Source organism: Bombina bombina, chromosome 2, assembly GCF_027579735.1.
Source record: "Bombina bombina isolate aBomBom1 chromosome 2, aBomBom1.pri, whole genome shotgun sequence".
Classification (NCBI taxonomy): domain Eukaryota; kingdom Metazoa; phylum Chordata; class Amphibia; order Anura; family Bombinatoridae; genus Bombina; species Bombina bombina.
The window spans coordinates 854990730-855012135 of record NC_069500.1 but is presented as its reverse complement, the minus strand read 5'-3'; the positions used below and the strand labels follow the sequence as shown (position 1 = coordinate 855012135).

The 21406-nt window shown below is 37.7% G+C and overlaps 1 protein-coding gene across 1 annotated transcript in view; it reads left to right on the top strand.

Annotated features, from left to right (window-relative positions):
* Positions 1 to 21406, top strand: part of ADGRL3 (adhesion G protein-coupled receptor L3) — a 1741359-nt gene that overhangs the window by 1544189 nt on the left and 175764 nt on the right. The window contains exon 21 of the mRNA XM_053703187.1: positions 19570 to 19738. Coding sequence (XP_053559162.1) covers positions 19570 to 19738 — 169 coding nt within the window. The remainder of the gene's footprint in view (positions 1 to 19569; positions 19739 to 21406) is intronic.

The window sequence follows — 21406 nt, the reverse complement described above, 5'->3', positions numbered from 1 at the left end:
AGCAGTAATCAGGAGGTATAACATAGATAACATAGTATCACTAATCAGAGCTGCAGTGGGCGTTCTAAAATGATGCTGTGGAGAGTGCACTACTTGCACAGTCTAGCTCTGAAAAACAGACAGGCGGGTTCATCAGACTTGACTCAGGGGTTATCAATGGTAATTGGAGTTTCTGTGATGAAATTGGAGTTTCTAGATGATGCAAACATGCAAAGGACATTGCATAATGTCAACCTCTATGGACAGTGTCAAAGAAAAAAAACTTACTTGATCTTCATCACAAAATTTTAAGATGAAACATTGCTAAACAGCATGAATAGAAGCCTGATGAATATTGAGAGCATATTCTTTGGTCAGATGAGACCAAGATACATTTGTTCGACTCAGATAGGGTCCACCATGTTTCGGATGAACCCGACCTGAAAACTATGACCTGGTCAAGTATGTTGCCTGACTTGAATCTAACAGAACACCTTTTGGGTATTTTATACAGAAATGTAGAGCAACAGAACCCCTCTAGCAAAGAGCAGCTTAAAAAAATTGTCTCTGAAGAATGGCAGAACATCTCTCCCGATATGTATCATCCATGCAGAGGAGGATTGTGTCTGTTATCAAAAATAAAGGTGGACATGATACAAAGCATTGAAAAAATAAAAGATTTCAATCTCAGTAATGAAAGTTGTACTGACTTTTGTTGCTTTGTGTTCCTACTGTGGGGCTGGTATTTTTAATAAGGTAAATCAAAATTGTTAGTTTTTAATTTTGCATAAGAGCAAATGCCCTACTGTAAAACTTAGAAGCAATGCAATTACTTTAAGGTGATACAATTTTGAATAATTTGACATTTAAGTGATATTACATAGGGGTGTAATCACTTCTGTTGTATACTGTACATCTACATTTCTCTTTTTTAAAACATTCTTACTTTGCAGCATTTTTTCATACCCGCATTAATTATTCTAAGTGCACTTGCACACAGTTTTTTTAAGGAACTCGGTAAGTAAGTTCTTCCAAATATCTTGGATAACTAACCACTATCCTTCTGTGGATATAGCAAACAAACTGTCTTCTGCTACAGCCAAATATTTAAAATTTTGACTCGTCCGTCCAGAGAACCTGATGCCATTTCTCTGCACCCCAGTTCCTATGTTGCTGTGCATGGTTGAGTCGCTTGGCCTTGTTTTCACACCAGAGGTATGTCTTTTTGGTCGGGATCATCCATGAAGACCATTTCTGACCAGACTTTTCTGGACAGTACATGTGTGTACTGGGGTCCAACTTTTTCCTCCCAGGTTTGAGCTGATGGCACTTTGGGACATCTTCTGAGTGTGAAGGGGAGTAAGCACACTGTGTCTGTCATCTGCTGCACTAACTTTCCCGTCTATGGTCCATAACATTGCCCATTTCTTTGTGCTTCTTCAGAAGAGCTTGGACAGCACATCTCGAAACCCATCTGCCTTGAAATTTGTGCCTGTGCTCAGGCTTCCCATGGTGTAGGACTTTTAAAATGAAACTGTCTTAGTCAACTTCACCCAGTTAGCAGAGGTTGTTCCTCACCCCCATTTTCTTCCTACACAGCTGTTTCTGTTTCAGATAATGATTGTGTTTCAACCTTCTAATTAAATTCATGATCATTAACACCTGTTTAGTATTATTGATTAATTATGCATCTGACTATATGCCTACAAAATTCATGACTTTGCACAAGTGTACCTAGAAATATTATGATTAGCTCCCTAAGACAAATAAAGGTGCCACATTGTGTGAACAATCATGGACACCCAGAATCCCTGATAGATAAGGAAACTCACATATGTATCAGGACAAGATCATGCTATATAGCTCAGGCTAGACTATTATCAGAACACTGCCTCATTGGAGGGAGGCGAAGGATCTTCAATCTTCACTTGCTGTCTCAGCTCCATGGGCATTTGCGCTTATAATTGCTGAATTCAAATGATTTAACTTGTAGCCACAAACACATAAGTCAGCATCAATCTTCTCCAGCCCTAGTAGCTAAACAGTAGCAACTAGGAGGTCAGGTGGTATAATTGTATTTATTAAAAACAAAATTATTAAAAGCCAGGGATCATCCTTGCAACAGAGTCCCTAATTTGCAATGTATTTCTCAGGAGGCATATTAAGCTCAAATTTGTTTAAAATGTATTCCGTACCGAATGACCAATGACAGCATAACAAAAACAGGAAAACCAATAGAAAAACAGTAAGAGGGAGTACTCCTGCCACAATATACTAAATAACAAATAAATTAACTAGAAATACTCCCCTCCCGCAAACCAATGATAATTGTTCATGTGTTGTAATGTGTTCCTCTACATTTACTACATCTTTCTACCAAACAATATCTGAACCCACAAGAGGAATGCTCCTGCCCCAATAGACTAATTGACAAATGACTAAAATCACTCTGCTCCCTTAAATCAATGATAATGTTGTGTGTCATAATGTGTTCCTCTACATCTACTACTTCCTTTTACTAATCAATATCTGAACCCACATGGGGTCAACACAAATCAACCAATGCTTGTCATAGGGATGTATATGGGGTATGGTTTGTGATTCTTTTTTCTCCTCATGGAAAATCTTTCATAAAACTTCCATAATTGGCTACAGGGAATTTTCCTTTGCCTCCCTTTATGGAGCTACAATATACTCCTATTCCTTAACCACTGGTTTGGCTGTCTGCTGCTTATTTGCTGGTGGATGAGTGTCTATTGGTAAGTATCATTTATTAAACATTTTAGACACTCTATAGCTATGTTATCGGCACTTTTTAAATTTGTATATATATATATTTGTTGATATATATGGCCCTGGGACAGAATCCTTTACACTATTACCTGTTTTATGCATGTCAGCTTTTCTGGCACACTTAGTTTTAATTTTACTTATCGGCCTTTAGGTTTACATGTGTCATGGTTGCGCATGTCTGGTTATCCCAAGTCCCTATAATCATTCTATACTTCACTCGTGAGTCGCACGGTTTACGCATGTCCGGTTAGCAGACGTACGTTCTCGGCTATGCACACATCAGGTTTTTGGTGCACTAAAATTCCTTTTAACTTTTCAATTTTTTCATGAACATTATTTATTTCTAATGAGCGTTATCTGCCTTCAAATGTTATGTTTATGTCTCCTGCTTTGTTTTACAGTTTGTACCTGTGAGTTTTTTTTAAAAAGCTACTTAGGAGGGGGTAAGTGATTTCCATTCCTTAAGAGCTTTTTAAGGGGTTATGTTCATTGCATTGCATTGCTTTGCCTTATGCTATAATGGAGCAGTCTGATTGAGTCCCCTGAACATCTTTCAGACCAACCTAATGCTGTTTCTTTGGGTATTAACGCACCTTCTGTTTGTTCATTTCAGGAGAAAACTGACATTGTTTCACCTACTGTGATTTTAAACAAGCATAAAAGGTCAGTTCAGATTTTACCATCTACAAGTTTTATTGGATACTGTTTTGTCTTCAGATGTTTTCTCTGGTGATGAGGAATCTTCAACTGATGCTGAACCTGATATTCCCTCTTTTTTAAAAAAAAAAAATTGAACATATTTGTTCTCTTTTAAAGGAGGTCTTAAATAATTTAGGGGTTAAAGATCATAAAGTTTCTGATGATAAGCCTTGTAATCTTTTAAATTCAGTTTTTAAGACTGCTGTTTCTGATGCTGTCTCTGACATGATTTCTACGGAATGGTCTAAGCCAGGTAATTATTTTATTCCTCCTGCAAGGTTTAAAAAGTTATATCCTTTACCTGCTGCTAATATTAATTTGTGGGAAACAGTTCCCAAGTTTGATGGGGCCTTTTCCAGTCTAGCTAAATGTACTGCTATTCCTTTGGAAGACAGTACTTTTTTAACCCCTTAAGGACAAGGCTATTTTTCAATTTCTTTCCCTTAAGGACCAGGACTATTTTTACATTTCTGCGGTGTTTGTGTTTAGCTGTAATTTTCCTCTTACTCATTTACTGTACCGACACATATTTTATATACCATTTTTCTCGCCATTAAATGTAATTTCTAAAGATACCATTATTTTCATCTTCATCATATCTTATAATTTACCATAAAAAATTATAAAATATGATGAAAAAATGGAAAAAAACACACTTTTTCTAACTTTGACCCCCAAAATCTGTTGCACATCTACAACCACCAAAAAACACCCATGCTTAAATAGTTTCTAAATTTTGTCCTGAGTTTAGAAATACCCAATGTTTACATGTTCTTTGCTTTTTTTGCAAGTTATAGGGCAATAAATACAAGAAGCACTTTGCTATTTCCAAACCATTTTTTTTTTTTCAAAATTAGCTATAGTTACACTGGAACACTGATATCTGTCAGGAATCACTGGATATCCCTTGACATGTATATATATTTTTTTAGTAGGCAACCCAAAGTACTAGGCCCATTTTGGTATATTTCATGCCACCATTTTACTGCCAAATGCGATCAAATAAAAAAAATTGTTCACTTTTTCACAAACTTTTTCACAAACGTTAGGTTTCTCACTGAAATTATTTACAAACAGCTTGTGCAGTTATTACACAAATGGTTGTCAATGCTTCTCTGGAATCCCCTTTGTTCAGAAATAGCAGATATTTATGGCTGTGGCATAACTTTTTGGTAATTAGAAGGCAGCTAAATGCCGCTGTGCACCACATTTGTATTAGGCCCAGCAGTGAAGGGGTTAATTAGGTAGCTTATAGGGTTAATTTTAGCTTTAGGGTAGTGTAGTAGACAACTTAAAGCATTGATCTAGGCCCATTTTGATATATTTCATGCCCCCATTTCACCGCCAAATGCGAACAAATATAAAAATTGTTAACTTTCTCTTGTTAAGTGTAGTCAGTCCACGGGTCATCCATTACTTATGGAATATATCTCTTCCTAACAGGAAGCTGCAAGAGGATCAACCAGCAGAGCTTGCTACATAGCTCCTCCCCTCACATGTCATATTCAGTCATTCTCTTGCTGCCTAACTAGATAGGTCGCTGTGAGAGGTCTGTGGTGTTTTTTTTTAACTTAGTTTATTTCTACAATCAAAAGTTTGTTATTTTAAATGGCACCGGAGTGTGCTGTTTATTCTCAGGCAGCATTAGAAGAAGAATCTGCCTGCGTTTTCTATGATCTTAGCAGACGTAACTAAGATCCACTGGCTGTTCTCATCTGAGGAGTGAGGTAACTTCAGAGAAGGGGAATAGCATGCAGGGCCCCCCTGCAAATGAGGTATGTGCAGTAATTATTTTTCTGAGGAATGGAATTGACTGAGAAAATACTGCTGATACCAATGTAAAGTAAGTTCAGCCTTAAATGCAGTGATAGCGACTGGTATTAGGCTGATGAGTGTGTGTACACTGAATGTATTTTTCTAAGGAATGGAATTGACTCTGAAAATACTGTTAAAACTGAAATAATGTATGAGCCTTAACTGCAGTAAAAGCGACTGGTAGCAGGCTTATTAATAACAATTCATAACTTTTTCAAATGTATGTTTAAAACGTTTACTGGCATGTTAATCGTTTTTTGTGAGGTACTTGGTGATAAAACTTATTGGGGCATGATTTTTACCACATGGCCATCTTTGTTTTCTGCATAGAAACAGTTTTCTGAGCTTCCCCACTGTTGTAATATGAGTGGGAGGGGCCTATTTTAGCGCTTTTTTGCGCAGTAAAAATTCAGTCACAATCTGTCTACTTCATCCTCCATGATCCAGATCGTCTCTAGAGAGCTCAGGGGTCTTCAAAATTCATTTTGAGGGAGGTAATCAGTCACAGCAGACCTGTGACAGTGTGTTTTGACTGTGAGAAAAACGTTAATTATTAAATTGTTAATCCGTTTTTGGGTATTAAGGGGTTAATCATCCATTTGCTGGTGGGTGCAATCCTTTGCTAACTTAATACATTTACTGTGAAAAATTGGTTGCTATAACTGTTTTGGTTCATTGTTATTTCAACTGTGACAGCTTTTTGTGCTTCTTAAAGGCACAGTAGCGTTTTTTATATTGCTTGTAAATTTATTTAGAAAAGTATTTCCAAGCTTGCTAGTCTCATTGCTAGTCTGTTTAAACATGTCTGACACAGATGAATCTCTTTGTTCACTATGTTTAAAGGCCAATGTGGAGCCCAATAGAAATTTATGTACTAATTGCATTGATGCTACTTTAAATAAAAGTCAATCTTTACATGTAAAGAAATTATCACCAGACAACGAGGGGGAAGTTATGCCGACTAACTCTCCTCACGTGTCAGTACCTTCGCCTCCCGCTCAGGAGGTGCGTGATTTTGTGGCGCCAAGTACATCAGGGAGGCCCTTACAAATCACTTTGCAAGACATGGCTACTGTTATGACAGAAGTATTATCTAAATTGCCAGAATTAAGAGGCAAGCGCGATAGCTCTGGGTTAAGGACAGAGCGCGCGGATGAGGTGAGAGCCATGTCAGATACTGCGTCACAGTTTGCAGAACGTGAAGACGGAGAGCTTCATTCTGTGGGTGAGGGATCTGATCCAGGGAGACTGGATTCAGAGATTTCTAATTTTAAATTTAAGCTTGAGAACCTCCGCATATTGCTAGGGGAGGTATTAGCGGCTCTGAATGATTGTAACACGGTTGCAATTCCAGAAAAATTATGTAGGTTGGATAGATACTATGCGGTACCGGTGTGTACTGACGTGTTTCCTATACCTAAAAGGCTTACAGAGATTATTAGCAAGGAGTGGGATAGACCTGGTGTGCCCTTTTCCCCTCCTCCCATATTTAGGAAAATGTTTCCTATAGACGCCACCACACGAGACTTATGGCAGACGGTCCCTAAGGTGGAGGGAGCAGTTTCTACTTTAGCTAAGCGTACCACTATCCCGGTGGAGGATAGTTGTGCCTTTTCAGATCCAATGGATAAGAAATTAGAGGGTTACCTTAAGAAAATGTTTGTTCAACAAGGTTTTATCTTACAGCCCCTTGCATGCATTGCGCCTGAATTGCGGCATTCTGGTTTGAGTCTCTGGAAGAGGCCATTCGCACAGCTCCATTGGATGAAATTATGAACAAGCTTAAAGCACTTAAGCTAGCTAACGCATTTGTTTCTGATGCCGTCGTACATTTAACCAAACTTACGGCTAAGAACTCCGGATTCGCCATCCAAGCGCGCAGAGCGCTATGGCTTAAATCCTGGTCAGCTGACGTGACTTCTAAATCTAAATTGCTTAATATTCCTTTCAAAGGGCAGACCTTATTCGGGCCCGGCTTGAAAGAAATTATAGCTGACATTACGGGAGGTAAGGGCCATGCTCTACCTCAGGACAGGGCCAAATCAAAGGCCAAACAGTCTAATTTTCGTGCCTTTCGTAACTTCAAGGCTGGAGCAGCATCAACTTCCTCCGCTCCAAAACAGGAAGGAGCTGTTGCTCGTTACAGGCAGGGCTGGAAAGTTAACCAGTCCTGGAACAAGGGCAAGCAGGCCAAGAAACCTGCTGCTGCCCCAAAGACAGCATGAAGAGAGGGCCCCCTATCCGGAAACGGATCTAGTGGGGGGCAGACTTTCTCTCTTCGCCCAGGCTTGGGCAAGAGATGTCCAGGATCCCTGGGCGTTGGAGATCATATCTCAGGGATATCTCCTGGACTTCAAAACTTCTCCTCCACGAGGGAGATTTCATCTTTCAAGGTTATCAGCAAACCAAATAAATAAAGAGGCGTTTCTACGCTGTGTACAAGACCTTTTACTAATGGGGGTGATCCACCCAGTTCCGCGGACGGAACACGGGCAGGGATTCTATTCAAATCTATTTGTGGTTCCCAAGAAAGAGGGAACCTTCAGACCAATCTTGGACTTAAAAATCCTAAACAAATTTCTAAGAGTTCCATCATTCAAAATGGAAACTATTCGAACCATCCTTCCCATGATCCAAGAGGGTCAGTACATGACCACAGTGGATTTAAAGGATGCCTACCTTCACATACCGATTCACAAGGATCATTATCGGTACCTAAGATTTGCTTTCCTAGACAGGCATTACCAGTTTGTAGCTCTTCCCTTCTGATTAGCTACGGCTCCAAGAATCTTTACAAAAGTTCTGGGCTCACTTCTGGCGGTACTAAGACCATGAGGCATAGCGGTGACTCCGTACCTAGACGACATTCTGATACAAGCGTCAAGTTTTCAAACTGCCAAGTCTCATACAGAGATAGTTCTGGCATTTCTGAGGTCGCATGGGTGGAAGGTGAACGGGGAAAAGAGTTCTCTATTACCACTTACAAGAGTTCCCTTTCTAGGGACTCTTATAGATTCTGTAGAGATGAAAATTTACCTGACAGAGGCCAGGTTATCAAAACTTCTAAATGCTTGCCGTGTCCTTCATTCCATTCCACACCCGTCAGTAGCTCAGTGCATGGAAGTAATCGGCTTAATGGTAGCGGCAATGGACATAGTACCATTTGCGCGTCTGCATCTCAGACCGCTGCAATTGTGCATGCTAAGTCAGTGGAACGGGGATTACTCAGATTTGTCCCCCCTACTAAGTCTGGATCAAGAGACCAGATATTCTCTTCTATGGTGGCTCTCTCGGCCACATCTGTCCAAGGGGATGACCTCTCGCAGGCCAGATTGGACGATTGTAACAACAGACGCCAGCCTTCTAGGCTGGGGCGCAGTCTGGAACTCCCTGAAAGCTCAGGGATTATGGACTCAGGAAGAGAAACTCCTCCCAATAAATATTCTGGAATTAAGAGCAATATTCAATGCTCTCCTAGCTTGGCCTCAGTTAGCAACTCTGAGGTTCATCAGATTTCAGTCGGACAACATCACGACTGTGGCTTACATCAACCATCAAGGGGGAACCAGAAGCTCCCTAGCGATGTTGGAAGTCTCACTCTTGCCACCTGTCAGCGATTTACATCCCAGGCGTAGAGAACTGGGAGGCGGATTTTCTAAGTCGCCAGACTTTTCATCCGGGGGAGTGGGAACTTCATCCGGAGGTCTTTGCTCAACTGATTCTTCGTTGGGGCAAACCAGATCTGGATCTCATGGCGTCTCACCAGAACGCCAAGCTTCCTTGTTACGGATCCAGGTCCAGGGACCCGGGAGCGGTGCTGATAGATGCTCTGACAGCCCCTTGGGACTTCAACATGGCTTATGTGTTTCCACCATTCCCGATGCTTCCTCGTTTGATTGCCAAGATCAAACAGGAGAGAGCTTCGGTGATTCTGATAGCGCCTGCGTGGCCACGCAGGACCTGGTATGCAGACCTAGTGGACATGTCATCCTGTCCACCGTGGTCTCTACCTCTGAGACAGGACCTTCTAATTCAGGGTCCTTTCAAACATCCAAATCTAATTTCTCTGAGGCTGACTGCATGGAGATTGAACGCTTGATTCTATCAAAGCGTGGCTTCTCGGAGTCGGTTATTGATACCTTAATACAGGCTAGGAAGCCTGTTACCAGAAAGATTTACCATAAGATATGGCGTAAATATTTATATTGGTGCGAATCCAAGAGTTACTCATGGAGTAAGGTTAGGATTCCTAGGTTAGGATATTGTCCTTTCTACAAGAGGGTTTAGAAAAGGGCTTATCTGCTAGTTCGTTAAAGGGACAGATTTCTGCTCTGTCTATTCTTCTACACAAACGTCTGGCTGAAGTTCCAGACGTTCAAGCTTTTTGTCAGGCTTTAACTAGGATTAAGCCTGTGTTTAAGACTGTTGCTCCGCCGTGGAGCTTAAACTTAGTTCTTAATGTTCTTCAAGGCGTTCCATTTGAACCCCTTCATTCCATTGATATCAAGCTGTTATCCTGGAAGGTTTTGTTTTTGATGGCTATTTCCTCGGCTCAAAGAGTCTCTGAGTTATCTGCCTTACATTGTGATTCTCCTTATCTGATTTTTCATTCAGACAAGGTAGTTCTGCGTACTAAACCTGGGTTCTTACCTAAGGTAGTTACTAACAGGAATATCAATCAAGAGATTGTTGTTCCATCACTGTGTCCTAACCCTTCTTCAAAGAAGGAACGACTTTTGCATAATTTGGACGTAGTCCGTGCCCTGAAGTTCTATTTGCAGGCAACTAAAGATTTTCGTCAAACTTCTTCCCTGTTTGTCGTTTACTCTGGACAGAGAAGAGGTCAAAAGGCTTCGGCTACCTCTCTCTCTTTTTGGCTTTGTAGCATAATACGTTTAGCCTATGAGACTGCTGGACAGCAGCCTCCTGAAAGGATTACAGCTCATTCTACTAGAGCTGTGGCTTCCACCTGGGCCTTTAAAAATGAGGCCTCTGTTGAACAGATTTGCAAGGCTGCAACTTGGTCTTCACTTCACACCTTTTCAAAATTTTACAAATTTGACACTTTTGCTTCTTCGGAGGCTATTTTTGGGAGAAAGGTACTTCAGGCAGTGGTTCCTTCTGTTTAATGTTCCTGCCTTGTCCCTCCCTTCATCCGTGTACTTTAGCTTTGGTATTGGTATTCCATAAGTAATGGATGACCCGTGGACTGACTACACTTAACAAGAGAAAACATAATTTATGCTTACCTGATAAATTTATTTCTCTTGTAGTGTAGTCAGTGCACGGCCCGCCCTGTCTTTAAGGCAGACCTAAATTTTAATTAAACTCCAGTCACCACTGCACCCTATGGTTTCTCCTTTCTCGTCTGCTTTGGTCGAATGACTGAATATGACATGTGAGGGGAGGAGCTATGTAGCAAGCTCTGCTGGGTGATCCTCTTGCAGCTTCCTGTTAGGAAGAGATATATTCCATAAGTAATGGATGACCCGTGGACTGACTACACTACAAGAGAAATAAATTTATCAGGTAAGCATAAATTATGTTTTTTCACTAACTTTGGGTTTCTCACTGAAATTATTTACAAACAGCTTGTGCAATTATGGCACAGATGGTTGTAAATGCTTCTCTGGGATCCCCTTTGTTCAGAAATAGCAGACATACTGTATATGGCTTTGACATTGCTTTTTGGTAATTAGAAGGCCGCTAAATGCTGCTGCGCACCACACTTGTATTATGCCCAGCAGTGACGGGGTTAATTAGGGAGCTTGAAGGGTTAATTTTAGCTTTAGTGTAGAGATCAGCCTCCCACCTGACACATCCCACCCCCTGATCCCTCCCAAACAGCTCTCTTCCCTCCCCCACCCCACAATTGTCCTTGCCATCTTAAGTACTGTCAGAAAGTCTGGCAGTACTAAAATAAAAGTTTTATTTTTTGTTTTGTTATTTTTTTAAAACAAAAATCATATTCTGCTGTGTTGGATCCCCCCTTAGCCCCCAACCTCCCTGATCCCCCCCAAAGAGCTCTCTAACCCTCCCCCCACTGACTATTCACCACCATTTTGGGTACTGGCAGCTGTCTGCCAGTACCCACTTTGCAATAAAATGTGAACTCTTTTTTTTTTTTTTAAATCTAACTTTTTCTGTAGTGTAGCTACATACTCTCTTCCCTCCCCCTCCTAGATCGCTTTTTAAACGTACCCCCCCCTCCCTGCCACCCTCCCTCTCCCAGCACTCTCTCCCAACAGTTTTATTTTTTCATGTGGCTAGATACGCGCGCACCCGCCTCTCACCTCCAGTGTGTTCTCCCGCGCACACACCCAACATTAACAACAGCTGGCCGGAAGGAAGGATGATGGACCGCCCACCCACTTCCCTGCAATGGCTCTCACCCACCAACGATCGGCACCATCTCTCTAACATAGTTAGTAAGCTAGTGTGTACAAAAACTACCTTACTAACTACGTTAGAGAGATCGTAGCATACTTTTTAGAGTTGGCACAGCGTTTTGAGAAACTGGTCCGGATTTACTACTCAATTTTTCTATACAATGATCGGCACCATCGCTGGCCAATGCAGAGAGGGCCAGAGAGTGTCTCTCTCTGCATCAGTATGCCAAAAAAGGTATTGCAGTGATGCCTCAATATCGAGGCATCACAGCTATACCTTGAAAGCGTCTGGAAGCGATCAGGATCGCTTTCAGCCGCTTGAAACCCCTGACAACGTACAATTTTTGTGTGTCGTTTAAGGGGTAAAGGATCCTTAAGATGGAAAGATAGTTTTTTGTTTTTTTTATTGAAGGGCCTTTTTCATGCAGGCTGTATTCTCAGGCCAGCTATCTATGTTGCTTATGTGACTGATGCTTCTACTTACCATTGTCTAGTCTTTCAGAAGTGTTCTGATGACTCTGCTAGTTCAAATCTTTTGGGTTTACTCAAGAGTGCCAATTCTTTTATTCATGATATTATATTTAATATTATGAAGATGTGTGTCAAAAGCATGTATTTGGCAGTCCTTGCCAGAAGAGCCTTTATAGTTTAAATCCTAGTCTGCTGATATGGTGTAAAAGGATTCCATGTTTCAAAATGGAAACTTTTCAGACTATTCTGCCTTTTGTTCAGCAAGGTCAGTTTATGTCCACAATATATTTAAAGGATGCTTACCTTCATGTTCCAATTCAGAAAGAACATTTTCAGTTTTCTGAGGTTTGCCTTTCTGGACAGGCATTTTGTTTGTTTCTCTACTATTTGGTCTGGTTACAGCTCCAAGAATATTCACAAAGTTTGTGGGTGCCCTTTTGTCTGTGATCAGGTCTCAGGGTATTGCTGTGTTTCCATACATGGACAATATATTGGTTCAAGCTCCATCTTTTCCTTTAGCATAATCTCATACCAACCTATTCTTCTTGGTTCTTCAACAGCATGGTTGTAGGATCAACTTTCCAAAAAGTTCTTTGGTTCCTCAGACAAAGGTAAATGTGTCAGGTTTCCAAACAGATTTAGTCTCCATAAGTCTTTCTTAAACAGAGCAGAGAAGGTTAAAATTGGTGTCAGCGTGTTTGAACCTTCAGTCTCTCGTTTCTTTCAATTGCTATTTATATGGAAGTTCAAGGTCCATTTGCACGTTTTCACGTAAGGCCTCTTCAGCTTTGCATCGCTGTGTCAATGGTGCAGAGATTATACTCAGCTGTCTAAAAGGATATTTATGGACCCCAGAACAAGTCAGTCTCTAACTTGGTGGCTGGATTATCAGATTATTATTCAGGGCCTCCTTTTGCTATTTCTACCTGGACTATGATCACTACAGATGCAATTATCTCAGGTTGGTGAGCTGTTTGGATGTTTGGAGATCTCTGATAGCACAGGGAGTTTATGATCCTCGGGAGGTGAGGTTACCATTCAGTGTTTTAGAACTCCATGCAATTTTCATCTTCAAGCTTGGCTTCTTTGAAAAGAAGAGAGTCTCATCTCTGTTTCCAGAGAGACAGTGTCACAGCACTAGCTTATGTCATCCATCAGGAGGGAAATCACAGTCCCATAGCAATGATGGAGGTGTCTTGAATTCTGTTATGGGCAGAAACCAATTATTGTCTTGTCTCTGCAATTCATATTTCAGGGTTAAACAACTGGGAGGCAGACTTTCTTATTCATCAATCTCTACATCCAGAGGAAGGGTCTCTTCATCAGGATGTGTTTAATCAGATTGTGGATCTTTGGGGTCTCCCAGAGATAGATCTGATGTTGTCTCATTTGAACATCAAACTTCCCAGGTACTTTGTGAAGTCCAGGGATTCTCAAGCAAAGTTACTGGATGCTCTAGTAGTTCATTGGTCTTTACAGCTTGCGTATCTGTTTCCTCTTATGGAATTTCTTCCCAGAGTGATTTCAAAGTTAAGCCTAGAGCAGTCATCAGTAATCATGGTTGCCCCAGCATGGCCTCTCAGGATTTGCTATGCATATCTGGTTCATATGTCCAGCTATCCTCCTTGGCCCCTGCTGTCAGACCTTCTGTCTCAAGGTCCATTTTTCCATCTGGATCTCAAGTCTCTGATCTTTATGACATAAACATTGAATGTTTAGTCCTTTGACATAGGGTTTTCTCTGATTGTGTGATTGAAACCTTGATTCAGGCTCGTAAGCCTATAACTAGGAGAATCTATCACAAGAAAAGTTTCTGAGTTATCTGCTCTTTCTTGTGATCCTCCTTATCTGATTTTCCATCAGGATAATACTGTTTTACTGACTTTATTCAATTTTTTTGCCTAAGGTTGTTTCTTCAGAGAACAATAGCAGAGATATTGTTGTTCCTTCTTTGTGTCCTAATCCTAAGAATGCTCCAGAGAAATATTTGCATTCTTTGGATATTGTTCGAGCATTGAAATATTACATTGATGCTACTAAGGACTTTTGAACACAAAGCTTATTTGGACGGAGGTCAGCACCCACCAATGCGGATTACTGCTTTTTCTACTATGTCAGTTGCTACTTCTTGGGCTTTCAAAAATGAGGCTTCAGTTGATCAGATTTGTAAGGCAGCTTCTTGGTTGTCTTTGCTTTTTCTGAAACAGTGGGAAGATTTTTTATGATTAGCATTAATTAATTAATTAATTAATTAACAAATGTGGGACGATTTTTCAAGCAGCTGTCTGTTAATTTTTTTTGCCTGTTTCATGTATTTTAAGTGCACTAAAAAATATACTGTAGTTTTCATACATGATGCAAGATGTTACCGTTTTTTTTTAACTGTGGAAAACATACAGATAAAAGGTACATTTAAAAAAAATATAAACAGCAGCATGATAGTAAGAATATAATGGAGAAAGAATGAAATGGAGCAGCCGCTCGTCAAAGTTTCAACCTATTTTTAACTTTCATAGGCATTTCCATATTAGTATCCGTTTCCCAGGACTACTAATAAATTTATGAAGGCATGGTAAGGCTGCAAAATCTGACAGGCTCAGCTGTTCGGTCTGATTCTGCGACCCGTCACGTGGTGTAGTGTCGAAATCTGGAAGGAGGTGTCTCTAGCAGATGATTGGTGGTCAACCAGTCACGTGTGCACTCAGGAATGTGGTGACAAGACGGTCGCACATACTGTCTGGTTGCAGATTTCGACACTACACCGGCAAATGAGTTAAGGAGCAGCGGTCGTAAGACCGCTGCTTCTTAACTTATGTTTCCGACGAGCCTGAAGGTTCGCGTGGAAAACAGCAGCATACACTGCTTCTTAAATCAGCCTCTAAGCATAGATATGCTGGCACAAATAATAATCCGTATTATCTTATTTATTTTACTACATAACTGAATTGATAAAATAAATTAAATATATTGTTAAAATAAATGTTTTTTAAGCAGAAGTTATGCAAGGGAAGATAATTACTTCAAAGCACTGATCTAGCATTATATATAGTGGCATTTATAACTTTTAGTAGGGTTGATCATGTTATTTTGTAACAAATAAAACAAAGTATTACACTTTCTGAGTGACACAAAGATATAAAATTAAAACAGTTACAGCAAAAAGCTAATCTTATGTATTAGTTAATAGGAGTTACTACTCCTATTAACTAATAAATAAGATTAGCTTTTCTTAACTATTCTTGCAAAAGAAATGCCAGGATTAAAAATAAACTATTATAGCTATTTGTGAAAACTCCCAATGTAATTACTAAAACATCCCTACTTTTGAAATTAATTTATTGTCCCAAATGCTACTGCATTTCGGACAATAAATTAATTTCAAAAGTAGGGATGTTTTTATGATTACATTGGGAGTTTTCACAAATAGCTATAATAGTTTATTTTCAATCCTGGCATTTATTTTGCAAGAATAGTTACATACACTTTCTAAATGAAATTCAGGGAAACCTAAATTACCTGTGCCAGACATTATTGTGCAGGATTTCTGAGAAATGTAAATAGAAATAAACCTAATCCAGTTCTTTTCAAGTTGAAACGTGATGACATATCCTTTAAGCAACCTTTTATTCTCTATCATTGATTGTTTAAAGTAAATTCCTTAAATAATTAAGACACACAGTTTTCTGTTGAAAGAGCTGAGACATAGCCTTACACTTTTTGATTCATGAATGGTTGAATGGATAGATGTTATTTTTCCATGGTGTAAGGGTCAATTCATTGTGTTATTGGTGACCTTTCTGCTCTACAATGTATAGCTGCAGCCCTGGTGCATCTAGTTTCTCAGTTATAATTATTAATACAATACTTAAAGGGACAAAAAACAATCATTTATTTTCTTTGATGATTTAGAAAGATCATGCCATTTTAAACAACTTTCCAATTTACTTCTTTTAACTAATTTGCTACATTTTCTTGATATCCTTTGTTAATTAATTAATGCAAATCACCAATTATTTTAAAATGAACTTATTTTACAACACTGTATTACACTGTCTATGTAAAACACACCAAATATAGTTTAAAATCTGGGTTATTTGTTTTTGCATGGTTTGTTTTTGAATAATGCAAAAGAAAGTCCCTCAACACATATATTATTGGCAACTTATTAATTATAATATTATTATATATTATATATCAGAGCCTAGACAGTGTTTATATACATATATACATGCATCGGTATCCCAACTTTTCATATGAATGGTCACATTCGATTTTTTTTTTTAATTGGGCAAAAAACACATTTTACAAAATACTTCTTTTTGGAACACAAAATATATATATTTTATAGGAAAAAACTTACACATGTTCAATGATAATGAAAGCTATATGAGATCAAAGTACTTGGTTTTTTTTTCTAATTTGACCCCAAAATTTTTCATTTTGAAGGGATGTACCAGTAGTAAATCTCCTCAATTTAAAGGACCATTAAAAACTGTACAATTGCATAATCAATGAATGCATAAGAAAAAAAAGACAATGCAAAAGAATTTATTCTGAATCGCAGATAGGTAGTAGAATTTTTTCAGACAAATGTCAAATTTAGTTCCAGTTTTCTTCCCCCTGCATCATGTGACAACCATCAGCCAATAAGAAAATGCATATACATATATACTGTGAATTCTTGCGAATGCTCAGTAAAAGCTGTTGCTTCAGAAAGTGTGCATATAAAAATATTGTAAACATTTTATAATGACTGTAACACATGATTTTCAATTTGTACTATGAATGATGTTTAGCGCAGCCACAATATTCATTGAAAGTATAGAGATTGCCTAAGGGATGTCTGCCTCACTAAACAATTGCTAATCTTAGCATGCTCTGCAATAATAATAATGTGCCCTGCCTATATGAGAAAAAAAATAATGAAAAAGATAAAACGCAGCACACCTCTAGTAAATACCAAAACTTTGTAAATATATAAAGAAGAAAATATTGTCATGAAAAAAAATCTTGGCATAGGAGTTGAATAAAAAAATAAGGAGGATATAGTAAAAATTGTATAATTTCAAAGTGTAAATACAATATAGATGTGCATTACTTAATAGAAATCATTGCAATTTGTACTATTCATCATTTTAAAAGTAGGTTACTTTTTTTTTACTTCATTTATGAAGGGTCCATTACTTCCTGTCACTGCCCCACAAGTGGGTTGTGGTCTCTACAGGAAGGTAAAGGAACAGCTATATAATGTTGTTAAAAGACACCTATAGCTGAAGTTTGTTGCCTATACTTATTTAGCAAAAAATGTAAATCTGAAGTACTTTGATTTAGAATTTTTTTTTATACTAAAGGATCACTAATTCATATCTCTTTATAAGTAACCTACATTTGAAGATCATCTGACTGTCATTTGTGGCCAATAAATGCACAGCATTTAATGGTGGTTTTAATTTGCTGCAAAAGTATTTAATAATTTTATATTAAGAAAAAAGTTATAAAATCTTGTTTAATAAAAATGTTGTAAGTCAATGAGGGACGGCACTTAATTGTTATATAAAACTCTCAGCCCTGCTTAACAGCTATGGGGGCTGATTTATCAAATGGCGCTGTAGCGAATCATATCTGCCCAACATCGCTAAATGCCGACAGCAACAAGCATTTCTGGTGAAATGTTTGTGCAATGCCACTCCCTGCACATTTGCGATCTTACTAACTAAGAAAATATATTCTAATAATCGTTTAATTATTGAAAAAAACAAATCAGTGGTTTATTTCAGTCCATTAGAAGCACTTTGTGTAGTCATTAATTTTTAGCATTAATATAAATTATTATTTTAACGATCACACTGAAACATGTACAAGCCTCATAGAGCTCCATTTATGGAGAAAACTGCAGGTTAAGAAGCATGGGTCATAAGAAGTGGTACAATAAAATCATCCCAGATTGATCTAACCATTAGGATGGCAGAAAAGAGTTTTTGCTTAATCTTAACTTTTTCCAATGAGGCTTTCATAGCTGGTAGTGATATCCTCCTGGGCACCTTGTCTGTCCACTGCTTCTTAAATGAGGGGCATAGTTAAATTTAACTAGAAAACAATTATATTTGGAAACTGCTTTGAAAGAAACCAAGCTATAAACTTTGACAAGCTGAAAAGTCCAGACTGTTAAAATAAAAGACTGCACAAATCATGTAAAAGCTGCTTGAAATTTATTTTCATGCGGATCAGAATTCTGTTGTCAGATTTTACCAATGAAAAATGCTAGAATTTATGAAGTCTGAAAACCACAATAACTGGATTTTCTTATAGACTGGAATGAGCAAAGTACATTGGACTGCTTTTTTAATGAATTTGATGATATCAGACAGACAGATTTATATATATATATATATATATATATATATATATATATATATATATATATATATATATATATATATATATATATATATATCTTTATAATATATATCATTAAAAAAACAATGGCAACTAATGTGTATAATCCTAGAGGTTATTTTCTCAGATAAATACATAGAACAATTTCAGTTCAATGAAAAAGAAAAAAACTGCTCTCATATGCCTCCCCCCCCCCCTCCATGTGAATGGACCCTGGGTAAGGCAGTACAGAAGCATGGGGGTACATATATTAACACTAAACATTAAATGTACATTTTTAGTTTTGCAGCTCTCTGATGTACACACATATTAAATTATTATTAAATTGTGTTAGTTAAGCATTTATTCATACTGATTTTTCATGATATTGTATCAAGGATTTAATAGGCTTTAGTGAGCAATAAGCACAATTTGCCGGACTCACTAATCTGTTCTATAAGATTCTAGGTTTACAAGTTTTTTTTTCAAAATATAACACAAACTATTAAGAGTTGATAAGATTATACATATAAAACTAAATGTGAATGTAAATTAAGTCTTATAGAAATATTGCAGTTTGTTTCGTATTTGCTCCAAATGGAGAATGCCAAGAACCACGTGTGTGAAAAATCCTGTTGTTTCCCACAAAAAGTAAGGTGCCTCTCTTCAAAGCAGTACGTTTTCCTGCAGCATTTTATGGTAACTTCCTCTAGGAGGTATTTAAGTTGCTAGCTCACAGACCCAGATGATTTTATTGATTCAAGTGTTTGTTATTTCTGATTTTAAAAAATAGAAAATGTTTTAGTTTTTTAAAAATTATAAAGTATATAATGTTTTTGGCTCCATAATGTTAGGTTCAGCTGTATCTATTTGTTATTGCTGTTTTGCAATTTAAAGTAATTTCTCTAACAGTTTACCAAAATTAGTGCAAAGTTGATGCTGAAAAAAGTTTATAATTTTTAAAACATAAAATGATGTTATTAACTTTTTATGTGACATTAAATGATATGTCAAGTAAGTGAAGGCTATTATTTTATTTATTTTCCAGATCATGGGTTATAGGTGCAATAGCTCTTCTCTGCCTCTTAGGACTAACCTGGGCTTTTGGACTCATGTATATTAATGAGAGCACAGTCATCATGGCATATCTCTTCACAATTTTCAATTCTCTTCAGGGAATGTTTATATTCATTTTCCATTGTGTCCTCCAAAAGAAGGTAAGCTAGCTGCTGCATTATTGTACAGGTTTCCTGTTGCCAAGCAACTCCAGCAGAAAGTGCTAATGCTTTGCAATTTATGAAACGAAAATTGATTTATTGCTCTTAATAAACTGGATCTATTAGATTAAATATCAGAAAGGGATTTTCTATACTAGCACTGGAAATTATGTAAATTGCACTTTATAATATATCATTGTTTCTATAAATAGCGGCTTAATGTGTACATAACTGCATTTTCTCTAGGAATGTGAAACATTTTTTATCCTTGTCTGGCTCCAACACAGCATAGTCAAGTTTTGTATATTATTTTTATTTGCATGCAAAACAAGTCATCTGAAGTCTACAAATTACCTTTTCTTTCATCACCAATGCCACTATTGGTTAAGATGCATTATAATAAAAAAAATTAGGTTCTTTGCTTTTCTCTATATATATATATCTTCCATTTGTAAGGTTATTTTTTACTTCCAATAACATATTCATGTAGATAATTCTTTTGCATTTGCCTCCCCATGCTTGCAAGCAGCCAATCGTGCAATCATTCCGATCCAATCAGGATTATTTCAATCCACCACCTTTAGGTGGTGAAGAAGTTAAGAAGCAGTGGTCTCCAAGTAAGCCTGAAATGCCAGGGCTCTGAAGCTGCTATTGCAGCTTGATAAATGGTGACCTTTATGTTTCAATACAAAATTGCAATACACAGTCCTCAGTAAAATTGGTCAAACAGTTTTTATCTGATGTAACATAAATTACTGCTGAAGATGATATGGCCCAATAATGTTCAAAATATCTTTCCTTAAGCAGAATATTTTTGAAATTATTTAGTTTTCATATATTGTATATATTCACTATATGGTATATAAATCTTTGATTACTATAGACTCCATTTATTAAGTGCCAGCTCATGAACCTCATCTCCTGCCCGCATTTAACGTTGCACAAGTCACTGCTCGTGCATGAGTGGGGGCTTTAATCATCCTGATCAAATAGGATCAGGATGATTGGAATCCGCCAAACTTAAGGTGACAGAGAGATTAAGTAGCAGTCCTTAGTAGCTTAAGACCAAAGCTACTTAACTAGTGTTTCAGGCTTGCTCGTCTGAGCCTGAAATGCTAGGGCTCCTAACTTTCAAGTAACAATATGGGTAGACTAGATTGTCTTATTTTACAGCATAATCTGTTTAATCCATAATTGCAAAATCTGTATTGCAGGCTCTTATCTTCAATATATAAATCAACAAAAGGACTTGCACAAGTAGAAGAATACTTTTTAGTTATTATGCTTATCCCAAACAATTTAGAAACAAGTATATATCTTCAGAATTATTACAATTAGGCTTCATAAAAGTAATAATAAGATAATACCTTGTAAAACAATCACCAACAAAGCAGTATAATAAAGCATGCATATTCATATGTAGGCGCAAATTTATTATAGGCAGTAATTGATAATAAGGTAGTTTTTAAACTAGCAAGAACTAATGCCAGAATAATGTATTCTAAAAATGTAAGTATATATTAGACCTCTGAAAATTATAGTGTCTTAGTCATGTAACATAGTAGATAAGGTTGAAAAAAGACTGAAGTCCATCGAGTTCAACCTATACAAATCTAAAATACTTACAAAAAGCTCCAGTTAAGCTTAAATAACCCCACTAAAAGGTGA